This window comes from Fundulus heteroclitus, chromosome 8 (assembly GCF_011125445.2).
Source record: "Fundulus heteroclitus isolate FHET01 chromosome 8, MU-UCD_Fhet_4.1, whole genome shotgun sequence".
Lineage (NCBI taxonomy): Eukaryota > Metazoa > Chordata > Actinopteri > Cyprinodontiformes > Fundulidae > Fundulus > Fundulus heteroclitus.
The window spans coordinates 29196501-29212370 of NC_046368.1; the positions used below are offsets into that span (position 1 = coordinate 29196501).

At 41.8% G+C, this 15870-nt stretch overlaps 2 protein-coding genes across 3 annotated transcripts; one reads left to right on the forward strand and one right to left on the reverse strand.

Annotated features, from left to right (window-relative positions):
• The first annotated feature begins 7 nt into the window (after positions 1-7).
• Positions 8-5584, forward strand: eif2b1 (eukaryotic translation initiation factor 2B, subunit 1 alpha). Of its 2 annotated transcripts, none has more exons than XM_036140533.1 (11): positions 8-47; positions 282-355; positions 570-671; positions 755-857; positions 1286-1422; positions 3059-3175; positions 3253-3365; positions 3449-3517; positions 4521-4596; positions 5179-5304; positions 5389-5584. In XM_036140533.1, the coding sequence occupies exons 4-11, from the start codon at positions 800-802 to the stop codon at positions 5542-5544; spliced, it is 852 nt and encodes a 283-aa protein (XP_035996426.1). In that variant the 5' UTR covers positions 8-47; positions 282-355; positions 570-671; positions 755-799; the 3' UTR covers positions 5545-5584. The 2 variants fall into 2 exon arrangements, with proteins under 2 accessions (XP_035996426.1, XP_035996425.1); XM_036140532.1 differs by having other exon boundaries at positions 24-47; positions 493-671.
• On the reverse strand, positions 4422-15332 carry ddx55 (DEAD (Asp-Glu-Ala-Asp) box polypeptide 55). Its single transcript, XM_012869615.3, has 14 exons — positions 15117-15332; positions 14975-15025; positions 13948-14034; positions 13743-13834; positions 13487-13549; positions 13019-13168; positions 11326-11515; positions 11162-11244; positions 9246-9377; positions 9076-9168; positions 8570-8684; positions 6200-6368; positions 5829-6118; positions 4422-5753 (listed from the first exon to the last, which is right to left on the reverse strand). The coding sequence occupies exons 1-14, from the start codon at positions 15222-15224 to the stop codon at positions 5610-5612; spliced, it is 1767 nt and encodes a 588-aa protein (XP_012725069.2). The 5' UTR covers positions 15225-15332; the 3' UTR covers positions 4422-5609.
• Positions 15333-15870: the final 538 nt, after the last annotated feature.

A 15870-nucleotide genomic window follows, 5' to 3' on the forward strand; every position in this document is an offset into this window, starting at 1 on the left:
TGGATGTGTGAAGCTCTGCGGAACGAAATCCATCTGGCGAGAGTGAGGTTAGAAACTAACATAGAGCCGCTTACTTGTTCTCATATTAGGCATCTCGGTATATTGAAACAATAACGGGGGAACACTTGGGTGTTATTCTCTGTTTTAAGCCACTATCTGAACAATACAGTGTCGACACTCCTTTCGCTTTTTAACAAAAGTAAAACACCAACCAAACAATTTATTTCCCCCCACATTCAAATGTATCTCCCCTTTTCTTTTCTGTTTTTCCCCCTGAGCAGTCGGTGAAGCGGACACGGGGTGTACGTCATCACTCTGCGACACGTCAACTTGCAGAACTTTGCATGAGCCAACGGTGTGTAACCCAGCAGAGAGCGACTACGGGGATTTTAAGACTAAATCGGGCCATTTTAACGATTGCTGTTGTTAATGTTAAAAACTAATCGGAATTTTAATTTAATTTAATTTTATTTCGTTGGTCGTTTGAGGCAGCAGCGTCGAAGTGTCTCAGGTTCTGACATGTGTCAGACGTCTGTGAACTGACTGTGTCTGTAAAACAATAATTCCAGCAATAGTGATAAATTCCGGAGTTGATCGGGGAAATATCCGGGTTTATTCTGACCTCAGAGGGCTTCTCGGCTCGGTTTTGGGTTTGAAGATGAATGAAGAAGGTGAGTTTCTCCGAGAGTCCCATCCACTGCTGCTTGTGATTCTCCATGATGCTAAATCCGGTCATCTGTCTGTCTCTGGTCAGAACTAGTAGAAGTACTTCAGGGCTCAGGTGGGGAAAGACCCGGACATGGCTTCTGCTGTGGCAGCCATCCGCACCCTGCTGGAGTTCCTCAAGAGAGACAAAGGTGCGTTTTTTCAAATGGTCATTAAAAAGTGCCTTTGACAGCCAAATAGAGTCGATTACTTTCAAAAGAACCATTAATGGAAAATCACGTCCAGGTTAGTTTAATTTGGTCTGTTACCTATCCAGATTTATATTACGCATCTCAAACAGTATCACAGTACCAGTCCTTGCAAAACCACGTAAGTCTTACAAAACTGGAGGATTGATCATTCTTAGGACAAATTATCATTGGCTCAAACTTTCACCTTGTTTTCTAAAAAATAAATGGGTTACCCCAACATAATATGAACAGTAAGTCACATAGTTTGTGTTTTTTACGCAACTGGACCCTATGTAAGAAGCTTTTCGGACATGTGAATGTTCTTTTTCTCTCTGCAGAACTCTAGCGTTGTTATCATAGCACCTGACTCTCTGCCCCTGTCCCTACAGGTGAAACCATCCTGGGCCTGAGGGAAAGCCTGACATGGGCTACAGCCTGCCTGAAGGGAGTGGACTCCTCTGTGGCCGTGTCCTCTGGAGGAGAGCTCTTCCTGCGCTTCATAAGCCTCACATCCCTGGAGCATCAGGTGAGGGATGTGCCGTGTTCTTTAGTCAGCCAGTCACTCTGATCCGTGATACCTAGAACAGGGACTCCACCAGTTATAATGAACCACGCAATAAAAATAAAGGCACTGAGTGTATAAATACACATTTCAACGTGGTTTAAAAAAAAAACTATCGGCCTGCTTACGGAATTTCTTCTCTTTTTGTATGTTTGTCACCTAATTCTTTCTTAAATGCAAACATATCTCAGCGTCAGAAAGGCCTAACCTGAGTTAATACAAGATGCAAATTTCAAGTGATGATTTTTATTTATTAAGTAATAAAAGCTAAACTGACCTGACTCCATGTGAGAAAGGGATTGCCTCAAAATGTAAACACATGGCAGCAACAACTGCTTTATCATGTTAAAAGAAAAAAAGATCTAAACGATCTCTATCGGATTCAAGACCAGACTTTGATGGTGCCGGTCCAAAACCTTTATTATTAATAATACTTATTTTTATTTTTTTATCTTTAACCGGTGGGACTTGGTGGTGCAGCTTTAGTCCTGCTCCACAACCTGAGTGGGCTTGAATTTAAGGTCACAAATGACAGCAAAAACATTCCTCGTTAGGATTTTCTGGGAGAGGGAATCCATGGATTGCAGGAAGCCGTTATTATCCTGAAGCAGGACTGCATCCTCAGACCATCGCGCTGCCTCCGCCATGTTTGGCCGTCAGCGTGACGTTCTTTTCCTGAAATGCTGTTAGCTTTGCACCAGGTGCACATAGGAGGCACGGCTTCCGAAAAGTTCCGCCTTCATCTAGTCAGGAGGATTTTTTCTTGTCAATTATGAGACGGGCCTTTGTGTTCTTTGTGGTCAGCAGTGGGTTTTTCACCTTGGCGCTCTTCTATTTGGTGAAGTCCCTTTTTATTTATTGTTGAATGATGAACCCTGACCTTAACTAAGGCAGGCGACCTGCAGAACGTTTCTCCATGCTGGGGTTGGTTTGCCACCTCCCCCTTGGTGTAATTTTGATAGACCAGCCATTCCTGGTAAGGTTCACCACTGCTCCATGTTTTCTCCAGTGGAAATGGTAAATGGTTTGCACTCGTACAGCGCTTTAACTAGTCCGAGGGCTCCAAAGCGCTTAACACTACAATCAGTCATTCACATATATTCACACCCTGACGGTGGTGAGCTATGCTAGTAGCCACAGCTGCCCTGGGCCAGACTGACAGAGGCGAGGCTGCCATACATCAGCGCCACCGGCCCTCTGACCACCGCCAGCAGGCAATGCAGGTGAAATGTCTTGCCCAAGGACACGACTTAGGTGGCCGGAGCGGGAGATCGAACCAGCAACCCGCCAATTGCAGGACAAACCGCGACAGTGGTGCAGGAGTTAGGGAGTGGCAGGGCATCTAGATCCCGCCTTGACATATTTTGTTAAATGGGCTTTAACTTTGTCGTCTGTTATCGTCTCTTGGAGACGATGTGTTGCTTTTTGAGCTCTTTTAGCCTACTTCATGTTTTCTGGCCGATTCTACGTTAAAGGATTTCTTAACCCTACTGGTCTGGCAGTAATCGAGCCCCGAGTATGGCTGGTGAAATAAAATCCAACCCTCTAAATACTGTGCGCTCTATCCGAGGACGACACTAACAGCCATTTCTGTCTCCAGGATTTGTCTCGCTGTAAGAAAGTGATGGAGGAAAGAGGAGAACTGTTTCTAGAGAAGATCTCCATGTCCAGGAACAAAGTGGCCAAGCTCTGCCACACCTTCATCAAAGATGGAGCTGTAAGTAGCAGTCGGCTCTCTGTTTCTTGCGCTTTGCGTGCAGCTAATCCTGTACCTTCTCCTGCAAACCCTCTCAGAAAATCCTGACCCATTCGTACTCCAGAGTGGTCCTGCGAGTGTTGGAGAAAGCCGCGGCAGAGAAGAAGCGCTTCTCCGTCTACGTGACTGAATCGCAGCCCGACGCCGCCGGGTGAGAAGTGAACAGGGAGGGACCTGTACTCTTCAAAAAGGGACACAAAATTATTAAAGTGTTTTTTTTTCTCCTTTGCATAGACGACAGATGGCAGAAACCCTAAAGAAACTGAATGTTCCGGTAACCGTGGTGCTGGATGCAGCTGTCGGGTAAGAAAGCTATCCTTGGCTTTGTGCTGGGGTGGAAAAAGCAGCAAGTGGGGGTGGGGGGGCGAGAAAATACTACCTGGTTTATTAGGCCATTCGTTCATCTTTAGTCTGGGTTTTCTCTTGAAAAGGTCCATAAACGTATTTCTAACAGTTACAGTACTATTTAGTAGCATAATTGATGAACAACAACTGCTTAAGATTTTGCATTTAAAAAACACAAAAGATAACAAAGCCGTAAAAAATAGGAAGGTTGTTGCTGCAAGACATATGTGAAAATATCACTGAATTTAGAAGCAAAATTCACTAAAATATCAGTTCATTATATATATATATATATATATATATATATATATATATATATATATATATATATATATATATACATTTTTTTTTTTTTTTTTGCATTTTAGGAATCGTTTTGTATTAGATATTTCTCTTGAGTTAGCTGGTTAATTACACCGTCCCCAATTGTGAGCAGGAGAGATTCTAGAGCACAAAGCTTTAGATAGAAAAATCTATTTTCATTATACAGAGTTTAGTACAAGACCTCCAGCCACACTGATGCCTTCTCTAAATTGGGATTTAACTTTTCTGCAGCAGCATCACACGCTTTCCCAGCTATGTGGTAAATGCTGTCATAAGCACACAGATGAAGACGTGGAATATTGTTCATATACAAACTGAAACAGGATGGGACCGAAAAGGGATCCTGTGGAATTCCAGTTTACATTTTTTTTTAATTATTAAAAAAGTTTTCAGTTGCAACACATTTTTGATCTTATTCAAACTGAATATTTAAAATTGTACAAAAACTCTGTGGATGTTCTCACCTGATGGTATGAAAGTGAATGCTAAAAGAGAATAAGCAAAGGATTTATTTATACTTGAGGAAACATCCTCAATGTTTACTTTAACTCTTTTAATTAATAAAAGGATAGAGTGAAGCCTCTTGTTAAAACTTAAAAGTTGCATCATTTTTTTGTTTTTTCTTTCCGTCTCCCAGGTATGTGTTGGAGAAGGTGGACCTGGTGATTGTTGGTGCAGAGGGAGTCGTTGAGAGCGGCGGGATCATCAACAAGGTGCGTTCCTCTCTCAGCCTGAGCTGGCATAAAACCAGACTTACTGAGCAGAGGCCTGGATCACCAGGCTGGTCCAACACCTTTGCTCATCCAGTAAATGTGATCCAAGCAGTCAAAGTAACAGCACTCTGTTTCAGACTAGTAATTATTTACTCAGGGACTCTTATTGCTTTTCCATTGGGTTAGCATCTATGTTAATAAGTCTATGGCAGGCATTCAGAGACCAATCCCAATCAGGAATGTGGAACTGGATTATAATTCAGAAAACAAGCCAAAATCCTGAAGCCTTACTGCAGTCAGGTTCAAAGTAAAATGATGTGTAAAAAGCAACTAAAACATTTATATTTACTATTATTTATTTCCAGATTGTGTGATCAAAGATCATGTCTTCATAGAACAGCTGGATTTATACTGCGGCTAATTTAGACACAGACTGTGTTTGCTGATTAGGCCATACCTGGAGGAGGCTGAATAAAAAAATGCCGTCTACATGTTTCAGAGCGGATTTGTAAAAACACAGAGCGGATTTGTAAAATTGCAGCAGAATTGAAAGCGTTCTGTTTTTTTGTCTTTTTTTTGCAGATCGGCACCTATCAGATGGCGCTGTGCTCCAAAGCTCACAACAAGCCCTTTTACGTTGTCGCTGAAAGTTTTAAATTTGTGCGCCTGTATCCGCTGAACCAACAGGATGTGCCGGATAAATTCAAGGTGCGACGTCCTTTTTTCTGCCTTTGACAGTTTTCCGTCCCCTCGTTCAGATTTATTGACGGGCGCTTTCTCTTCCCCTCACAGTACAAAGCAGACACCCTGAAGAGCGTAAAGAACCTGTCGGAGGAGCACCCCGTCATCGACTACACGCCCCCCTCCCTCATCACCCTCCTCTTCACCGACCTGGGAGTCCTCACCCCGTCGGCCGTCAGCGACGAACTCATCAAACTGTATTTATAACTCTGCCTCCTCCTTCTCCAATAAACACCCTTCAAACAGATCGTGCCGTTCTCCTGAGCGTTACGTTATGCTTCTTCTGCTTCGAGCTTCGGTCCTTTTGTGATCTGTTGTTCAAAGTCCTCCTCGCTGATTATGCCTTTTTTTAGCTTCTTAAGGAGGCGCGTGTCCTCTAAAAGCTCCGTCATGTGTTCCTCGTCCACGTCAGAGTCCTGCAGAGGTAGAAGAGAAGCCATGAGGACACCAGGTCCTGTCTTATCACCCGATTTTTGGCCGAACAGAAATACCTGGTCGTGTTTCCGCTTGGCGGCCCGTTTTTTCTTGCGCTCCTTCTTGCTCTTCTGTTTGGACCAGGCCTTATTCTTTATGAAGGTCTTTTTAGGAGGCTCGGTCTTCGCTCTTTCTTTCCACTCGGCCAGCATTTTCTGTCTCTGCTTCTGCCTGTTTTTGTCCTTGTAGCGGATGCTGTCCGTGTCCACGGTCGTCTCGAATTCGGGGAAGGATTTCCCCTTCAGCTCCGGCATCTTTGGCAGGCGGAGCAGAGAAAAGCCGCGGGCCATGGACACAAAGTCCAGATCTAAACAAAAAAAAAAGAATATACGAATGGTTCATTTCATGTAGGGATCGTCCAAAATAACACTGAGTGAGTTTTACTAACCTTTGACCCTGAAGATGAGGCTACATTCATGTTTGGCGTATGCCTGGACGTAAGAGACGAAGGCCCTCATGCCTCTGTCAAACATGGCCCGGTCAGCCAGGGCCATGGCCTTCACTTTGGGCAGCACGTCCACCACGTCCTTTATGGGAGGCATCTTCTCCAGCGGGCACTGGCCAGTTAACAAGAGAACTTTAATATAGGGACATTTAACAGGAATAAAACGTTTCACTAGTCTTCTTGCCATATGTGGTCAATCATTTACTTCAGGAGAAGGGTCAAAATCACACAGAGATGCATCGCTGTAACTGGACAACTTTTAACGTTAGCAGTTAGCATAGCTAGCATTAAAAGATCGGATTTTAAAGTTACCGGTCGGTGAGGACTGATGAAAATCTTCTGATTCTGGTTGCCAGATAATGGGAGAAATAATAACGTGAAAATAAACTCTGAATTGTGTTTCCAGGAAGGTTCTAGTAGTTTTAAACTATAAACTATATTAAAAACTAATTTTCTTGTTATAAAGATTAAACAAAAATTAACATTTCCTGGCATTGAGGCAAAATGACTGACTTTAGGTCTTGCCTTCACAAATAATTACTTTAATGTTTTTTTTTCCTGCTGCTGTTTAGATCCTGAGATTTGGTGTCTAACCAAAAAAAAGTAAAAAACAAAGCAACTGGACTTGTTTTTCTTAGTCTTCAACTACGCAAAACAAATCCAGTTGCTTTGTTTTTTACTTTTTTTGGAATGACCATGACCTGGATGACTGAGAATCTTCACCACCATTTGGTGTCAAACTACTAAGGTGGTTGAAATATTTATCAGAAAAGTTTAATTGTATTATTTTGTGGTATTCTTGTGGCTAATCAGAAATGATTTTTAGAGTCCATCTAGCGGGGAAAAATATGAGCAAGAGATACATCAATATATCAGAATCAGCTCAAAATATCCTATTTTTGGTCCAAAAACACACCACCCAGCAGCAGGTATTTTAAAGCAGCTTTTCCAGTTGTGGTTCCAGACCTAATTAACCAGGGGGGCCCGGGTTGCCAACTGTCCTGTGAAAAAAGGAACTGATCCATACTTAGAAATAAAAGTATGTGTCCAGTTAAATCAAGATTTGAGTCAAATGTTGACCAAATCATTTCACACGGAAAAAAAAAAAAGCAAAAAAAAAAGGTTTAATATATCAGAAGGCTGAAAGACAATGCCTGGCCAAGAAGTGTCCCTTATTTATTTTTCAAGGAGTTGGCAACCCTAGATGAGGCCAGTTTTTCCATGAGGGCTCATAAAAGAATTAAACAAAAGAAAAGGGCAATATTTCATCGTTTAATATATTTAGTGAGCCACAGAGCCCTGATCTAAAACTGTGAACCTATCTCAATACGGCTAAAGCTAAAAATGAAACATTTTTAAATTACTGTAAAAGCCGAGTTCACGCGGCAGAACAATTTGCCCGATTTTTGCCCTGATCTTCCCCTTCTGACGGGGCCTGATTATTGAGATGGCTCTTAAGATCGTCTTAAGAAATATTCCTGTCCTTCCTGTCGCGTGTTAAGAGTGATCGGGTACTCGGTGGAACGTCAGGACCGCTCCAATGGTCCAATACTTTAGTGTGTGGCGTTCACCGAAGACAAATGAGCACACAGTCTGTGGAATGTGACGTTTAGCCAATCAGAAAGCGAGGTGAGGAACACACAGAAAAGAAACACAGAATCTTGCCGTGTGAACAAGGCATAAAGTTAAACTAAAGGCAAAAAATGAAATTGGTCCAAGAGACCAGTCGGTTATGGTTCTTGCACCAACACATACCATCTTAAGAAATTCATTTGGTATTTTATCTTCAATAGAAGGACCAAGACCAGCGCTAGAGAGGCACTGGTCCCCTGTCTAGAAGCGCCCATGTCGTTTTCATTTAACAATCAAAAATTAGGCAAGATTTTACAATAGTCTGCTAATTCAAAGAAGCGGCAGCATATTTGTTCACCTATGTGAGATTTATTGTTTTTATTTTTTTGGGTTGGGGTAAATTTATGCTTAAATCTCACCCGTGATCTTATTTTCTACCTATTTCTTAAGAGTTTACATCACTACTTTTGACTGTGGTTCTGATCCCTTTTTGAGTGTGTGGTGATATTATATACTAGAGTCCTTTAACATTTAACTATAATCTATCCAATTGTATCTAAACCATCAGTTTTCAAGGTAGGTCTAAAATGTTTCCAAGGGGCGCATGAAGTTAAACATGACTGATATACAAAGTGCCGTTGTCAAGGGCTACGAAAAGACCACAACTGCTAAACGATGAGATAATCGGGACCCCGATCAAACTCTTATTTTAATATTCTCCAACAACGGCATTCAACTCACTTTCTGGTTGATGGATAAGAAGTCGATGTAAGTTTCCTCCATCGGCAGCAGGAAGACGAGGGCGTTGCCATAGTTGCCGATGCGCGCTGTTCTCCCACATCGATGCACAAAAGCACTGACAGGCAAAGACGATTGGTGAGCAGACAGAAAAACAGGCTGGAACATCGCAATTAGAAAATAAAATGTATTTCTTGGATGAAAAAAGCTCAATGCAAAGATTTCTCTACATGCTAATAATCTATCATGGGAAAAAAAACACACACCCTCAGCTGTTGTTTTAAACTAATAAAAATAAATATGATAACCACACTGTTGTCTTGTTTGTGTATTATGAACAAAACCCATCGTACTACCTAACACTGATGTTTAACGCCAATGCAAGCAGGATAGTTCCTTCTTTAACATGTATTAACCTGCCGATAAAAACTGTCCCCAACTTTAGTTTTTTTTATTGTTATTAAAGCTTTTTTTATAATTAAGTGACATAAACATCGCTGTGCACTGACCTGGCGTTGCTGGGAGGATCATACTGTAGAACCCAGTTCACATCAGGGATGTCGATGCCTCTGGCCATGACGTCGGTGCACACCAAGATCCCACTGCAACATCACCACAGTTTAAAAAATAAATAAAGCACATTATACGGATTAACAGACTTAGAATCAGACAGCCCTACCTTTTTAAGGCCCGAAAGGCTGCAAAAATGCTGTTGCGCTTATTTTTCATCTTCCCATGAATGCAGTGGATTGTGGCCTTCTTGACTAACACCTCCAGGGCTCGGCCGAAGTACTCCACACAGGCACAGGTGCTGATGGTTGCAACAAATGCAGAGGAAATACAGTCACTTGGTTGTGAATATGCAAACATGACAGCATAAAAAACAGTTAAGAATTACATTTTAAACAATCAGCTTTTATTTAGAGGCTTCTATTTCAGGATTAAAATAAATTTCCTTTTAAAGGCCAAGGAAACAGCGAAGCTGCTCCACCTGGAAGCAGATTCCTTTCTATACCATATTTTATGACTATAAGGTGCACTTAAAATCTTTCGTTTTTCTCATAAATTGATGGTGCGCCTTATATATGATTACTGACTGATTTTATGTGGTACAGTGCACTCAAAAATTTGTTAACATGTGTATGACTTTGGTTATCAAGTAAGCCGCTCTGCTCAATGGATATTGGGATCATTAAAGTACACTGTGTCACTACCTGATCAGACCCCTGAGCTTCATATAAAGGCCTCCACATTCTCGGCAGTAGTTCACTCCATGGAGGTCCGTGCGTACTCAAGGCAGATTGCGCATACAGGTACTACGTGCAGAGCTCAATTTTTACGACCGAGTATGCCCTGTCACACTATAATCTCTCGGAGGCAAGAAGTCTTTACATCAAACTGTTTCATATGTGACACTGAGCTTGATACACTGAGCTGATCCAAGCAGGCGGTCGCAAGAACCAACAGCATCACAGTCCCTCTGATGCTGGAAAAGAAACGGCTCTAGGAGCTCAGCTAGCTAATCACACATTTTACCATCTCTTCCGCTGCTTCGTCCCTCTGGCAGAAAGTCTGAGAATCGCCACAAGAAATGTAGGCAACAGTACGCTATGAAGGGTAAAGGTCCTTCCACATAGGATGCACTAGCAACAATAAACCTAGTAAGTTAATTCAATATAAAAGTTAAGTTTATTTTGGCTTTAGAAGCAGGGCAGTGTAGTCCAACTACTCTGTCCTCCTGACAGAGATGGATAGAGAGCTGTGTATACGTGAAGGGGTGGAGTGATATTACACACTTGGGAGGAATATTTAGTGCGCAGTATAATCCTGTGCGCCTTATGTGTGAAAAAAGACCCACATAGACATGTTAGTCAAAAATATTCATATTCAATATATATATATTTTTTTAAAAAGAGATAGATGAGACTATAGCTTATTCTGAGATGGTCTGTGTTGCATTAGAATTCTACCTTAATGTATTCCAGTAGGTTATTTTTCATCCGTTTCTCATATTTATGTACAGCTGTTTATTTAAAAAATGTGAGAGGTTTGGACTAAAGCTTTGATTCAGATTCAGAGATGCCTTTTTCCAATTACTTTACGAAAAGAAAAACGTATTGAGATAAATATTGTATATCAGCATTCAGCCTAAAAATATCAAGATAGGATTTTTGGTCCATGTCGCCCAGCCCTAGTAGAAGAACATTAGAAGTTGATTTACTGTCTTGATTACAGTCACTGGTGTTCAAAACACACAGTTTGTCACATTACAGCTAGATTTTCATCTTTTTTAAAGACCTTGTGTCACAGACCAACACAAAGTAGTGCATAAAAATGTAGTAGAAAAAAAAAAAGGATAAAAAGGTTTCAAAAATGTACTTTAAATTCAAAATCAAAAATGTATATTTTTATTCCACCCTCCTGAGTCATTGCTCTGTTGAACCACCTTTAGCTGCAGGTAAAGCTGTAAATCTTGTGGCTTTCCAAGAGCTTCGTACATCTACAGACTGAAATGTTTGACCAGTTCTCCTTTACACAACGCTTTAAAAAAGCCATTTGGAGTAACGCAGGTGAACGTGAACTCGTCGATCGTACCTGAAGAACACCAGGTTCTTCTCATGCTTGTGTTGCCGTAGAAACGCCACCAGGTTGTTGAACTTGTCCTCCGCTCTGCAAATCTGAAAGGACAGCGCAAACATTTTTCGTGTTATCTCCTCAGGCAGGGTAGCTGAACGACGGGTCGTGGCTCCTTCACTCACGGTGTAGTAGTTGGAGAGGCGGGACGGCGTCTTCTGGGTGGCGGCGGCAGCCTGGCCCTTCTCTTTAACGGTGATCCGTACGGGGTTCCTGAGGCCGGCCCTCACCAGCTTGTCCAGCTCCTGAGTCTGAGTGGCTGAAAACAGGCCTGTCCGTCTCTGTTTGGGCAGGTAGTCCAGGATGGTGTTCAGGCTGCACACACATGGACACTTAAGGATGAACAACAACGGTACATCTAAACCTGGATTAGACTAATCTGGGCCTATTTATTGGCATCCCTGGTAAAAATGAGAAAAATACCTGAAAAAATCTCCCATTAGATTTGAGAAAATCCGATAGGAGACAGTCGTTTGTGTTGGACCTAAACGCAGCCTCTGATACTGTAGGTTGTAATATTGTGCCGGTGTATCGGGGTCTGCCATACAGTGCTTAACCTTTTATGATTGCTTATTTCGTGTGGTTGCTCCAAATTATTGGTCCTCTTTAAGTCAGTTGTGGTGTACCTCAGAGTTCTGTTTTAGGATATTATTATTATTATGCGTTGACATGCTCCCTCTTCAGCACACTTTACTGATACAGGGCACTTTAGTCATAAATCTGAAGTAGGGCTGAACCATTTTGGAAAATAATCTAATTGCGATTTTTTATCCTAATATTGCGATTTATTGCAATTTTTTTTCTCCCAGTTTAATTTCTCATGTCTTTTTAAACATATACAAACAAATCTGTTTCATAATAATCAGATTTAATTAAAGCACAGATTACAACAATAAATGAAACAAATCTGTGGCTTTACCTTATTAACATCTTTTCATGTTTCATGAAACATGATATATAAACATATGGACTCCACTCCTTAAACACTGTCAGATTTTAACAGGACAGTCTATAAATAAATAAATAAAATATGATACGAAATTAATGACTGATCTCCAGTCAGTGGCATCAAACATACTAAAGTGCAGGATAGTATGGCGAACGAATGTCTTCTTGTTGACATTTTTATAGGTAAACCAAACTCTCAAACAAACAGAAAATAAATGAGTGTATGACCTTTTTAAATCCTAAGAAAAACGTTTTTAACAATCATATAAATTATATATTCACTCAGTAAGAGCAGCAAACAACCATTGTAAAGTTAAAAAAAAAACGTATGGCACTGTCAGCCACAAAGATTTGTCTCTGTGTTTTTTTTAGAAGCTCAAAGATTTTTTGCCAGGAAAATCAGCATGTCAACTTTTACTGGTTTCAAAGAGGAGCGAGTGAAAGTCACTATATTCCCTCCAGCACTGAAAAGACGCTCTGAAGGAGCACATGTGGCAGAGACACAAAGATACCTGCGGGCCATATTGCACAGTTGTGGAAAGTTAATCCTGTGCATCTTCCACCTTACGGCCTTGTGGTGTTTTTTTCAAGTGTTGATAAAGGCTCGTCGTGTTACCTTGTGAGGTAGCAACAATAGCAAATTATCTCTTAGCAGTGTTTAAATGTGAGGTTGGTTTTGTCTAAATCGTCCACATCTCCATTCTCTCCCAGGTTTGAGCAAACGCAAGCTAAATAGCAGCCAATCAGATTCTGGTTAGACCAGAATCAGGGGTAGAACAAAAAAAATCCACACGCCCTATTTGACAATCAGATTGCCTGCATGATCTCTTCCTCCATCACAGCTGTAAAATGTTTCCTGACGCCACATACCTGGCCTCAAAGCCCATGTCCAGCAGCCTGTCGGCCTCGTCCAGAACCAGAACATCAAGACTCCTGACGGCGCTGGCCAGCTCCAGCCCCTCTGACTTCCTCCGGAACATGTCCTCCAGGCGGCCCGGCGTCGCGATCACAATGTTGCCACTGAGAATGAGAAAGTCGACGTTCTGAACTTCCACCCACCTAATTAGAACTGTTGCCTTATTATGCAGCTTTCTCACAGCAGAAGTTTATCTTATGCACCTGGACAATAACAACTAGGCATGGGCTGGTATGAGGTTCTCCCCGTGTAACAACACCACAGTATTAACGCAAAGGTTTAAAAAAACAACAATGGGCAACAGGGTCCAGAAAAATGATTCCCACTGCTTTTGATTTCATTTATTTTAGTAAACTGCTGCTAAAACGGAGGAAGCCCATTTATGTACAGCTGCTGCTGCAGGATTGACATCCATGACCTACCCGTGCTCCTTAAACTTCTCCACATCTTCTGACGGGTTGCTGCCACCAATCAGTAAAATCTGCCTGAGAAGCAAGAGGTGAAATCAATCATTGAGGACAATTGGACAAAACAAAAACAAAAAAAAACACACATGCCTATTGTGAAGTCTTCAAACTTCTCCAGTCTTCATATTGTGGTGTTTTATAGTGTGAATCCCTAAATGCCCCACATTGTATTCTAGAACGTTTCTTTATTTTTTGTGTTTCTTGTACTCACGTGAACTCTGGAAACTTCTGGAGGAACATTCCCATCACTTCGCTGATCTGCAGGGCCAGTTCTCGTGTGGGAGTGATCACCAAAGCGCCGACCTGCGGGAAACAGCGGAACCCTTCAACGACCTCCAACACGACCGAAGTCCTCGCTGCGACGGGGAGTCACGGAAAACTAAAACCGACATCTTGGCTCTCCCCGTCATGTTTACCTGCTTCTTCTTCAGCTTTTCCTCTCGCTTCAGCAGCAGCTCTATGATGGGGATGACGAAGGCCAGAGTCTTCCCGCTGCCGGTGACCTGGAGCCAGACAACGATACGTCAGAACCGTGGCGATGCACGGCCGTCCCAACTGTCTGATCTCTTCTCAGGTGACTCTTTTGACACAATCCCCCTAGTTACAACATCTCCGGGTTTCAAACTTAGATATGATAGCAGTTTATAGAACATGCTGTTTCCATCATTATCTGCCTCTTCCTATTTCAGCCATTCTCTGAAAGATTTATGAAGAAAGGCCCCCTATCTCCTTAACTCCAATTATTTCTTATGGTCTGTAAGCTCTGACAAAGCTTTTACACTGTCCAGTGACGCCGAGGCTTTCTCAATTGAGAAAGCTTCCTGGACAGGAAGCGAAACGTCTTCAGCTACGGAAAATAAGTCCAGTTGCTTTGTTTTTTACTCTTTCTTTTTACTTTTTTTGGAATGACCATAACCTGGATGACTGAGAATCTTCACCAGCTCAGTAAGTAGAGGATAATGATTTATAGCCCAATTCCATCGCTCACTTCAAAACAAACTTCTAGCTCTCATCCAGAATGAGGATCCATCTGTACAAACTGGGGGGTTGTTTCCATTTTTTGTCTTCTGTGTAATTTATTAGTTTAAATTAAAACTACTGCTATGATCTTATTAGAAATCCTGTTTTTTTTTTTTATTCAACCAAATATGCTTGTATTTTTGTCAGTACTGTATAATTACACATTACAGCACAAGGTAGGCAGGCAGAGCTGCTGAATGCTCCTTCTACCTTAAACCAACTGGATTTCTTATTCCTCATTCCATGTAACAGGCTGACGAGTAACAACACACTTTAACGTGAAAACATTCTCTACGTTACATTTGTTGGTATTTTGTCAAGTCGGGGAAAATGGATTTGTCCGAGCAAAAACTCCATGATCACAGTTATACGCCGTGCTCGGTCTCAGCCTCTTTAAATAGCTCGTTAGAAAAAAAGACTCACCGCCTCCGCCGCCACATCTTTGTTGCTCATGAACAGCGGAATGCAAGCCGACTGCAAAGGAAACGGACCCATAAGTCAGGAGGTTGTGTTTACAGGGCGGAGTGGGTGGACACGGCCAGGGATCTGAAGCTAAACAAGTTACCTGCACAGGTGTCATGTGGGTGAATTTCATTTCTTCCAGCGTTTGTAAAATCTTCTCGTTTAGCTTAACGGGTAAGCTGACCCACGTCCCCTCAGTGATGTTCTCCATGTTGGGAAATAAACCGAGGAGACCTCACAGCAGAGCGTTACAGACCTTGGCACATGGGCAGCGTTTCCACGATGGACCTTCTTCCGCTGCGTTGCGTTGTTGTTTACACGCCGGGTGGGAACTAAAGCGGAGTCCCTTGTATCGTTCCGCTTTCCTCGGAAATCGAAAACAGGAGCTTGGGGTGGGGTAAACACGAGGAGACAGCGTCCAAGTTAACGCAATGGGATGAGTTAAGGTAAAAAAAATTAGATGATAAAAAATATCAACAACAAAAAGGGGTTAGGATTCCAATATGGCGACGGCGGGGAAAATGTTTTGTTCGCAGTAAACATCCTTTACAGCTGTACTTTCCACATGCAAACACCATATTTTATTTGTTCGGTTCAGAGTTGCAGCCGCTATATGTAATATAAAAATATTACTTCAACTGATACTGTAACCACATTCAATATTTTCGAATTTTTCGGCTTATTTTTGAGAGAAAAAAACAGATGTCAAATGTTCTCATAATGCCTATACGAGATAAACTTGGGCTGGTTTTAAGAATTTATTTCTCCAAAATCCTAAAAGATGACAACAAACGGTCTTCATATTATATTAAACGGACATATATAGGATGACTACAATAAATATTTCATAATTTTAA

Coding starts and splice junctions, on each gene's coding strand:
- eif2b1 (XM_036140533.1), top strand. CDS start 800: ATGGCTTCTGCTGTGGCAGCCATCCGCACCCTGCTGGAGTTCCTCAAG. Junction 3,176..3,252: donor CCTTCATCAAAGATGGAGCT/GTAAGTAGCAGT, acceptor AAACCCTCTCAG/AAAATCCTGACCCATTCGTA. Junction 4,597..5,178: donor GCGGCGGGATCATCAACAAG/GTGCGTTCCTCT, acceptor TTTTTTTTGCAG/ATCGGCACCTATCAGATGGC.
- ddx55 (XM_012869615.3), bottom strand. CDS start 15,224: ATGGAGAACATCACTGAGGGGACGTGGGTCAGCTTACCCGTTAAGCTA. Junction 14,035..14,974: donor AAGATGTGGCGGCGGAGGCG/GTGAGTCTTTTT, acceptor GTCTGGCTCCAG/GTCACCGGCAGCGGGAAGAC. Junction 8,685..9,075: donor GATCCTCCCAGCAACGCCAG/GTCAGTGCACAG, acceptor TTTGCCTGTCAG/TGCTTTTGTGCATCGATGTG.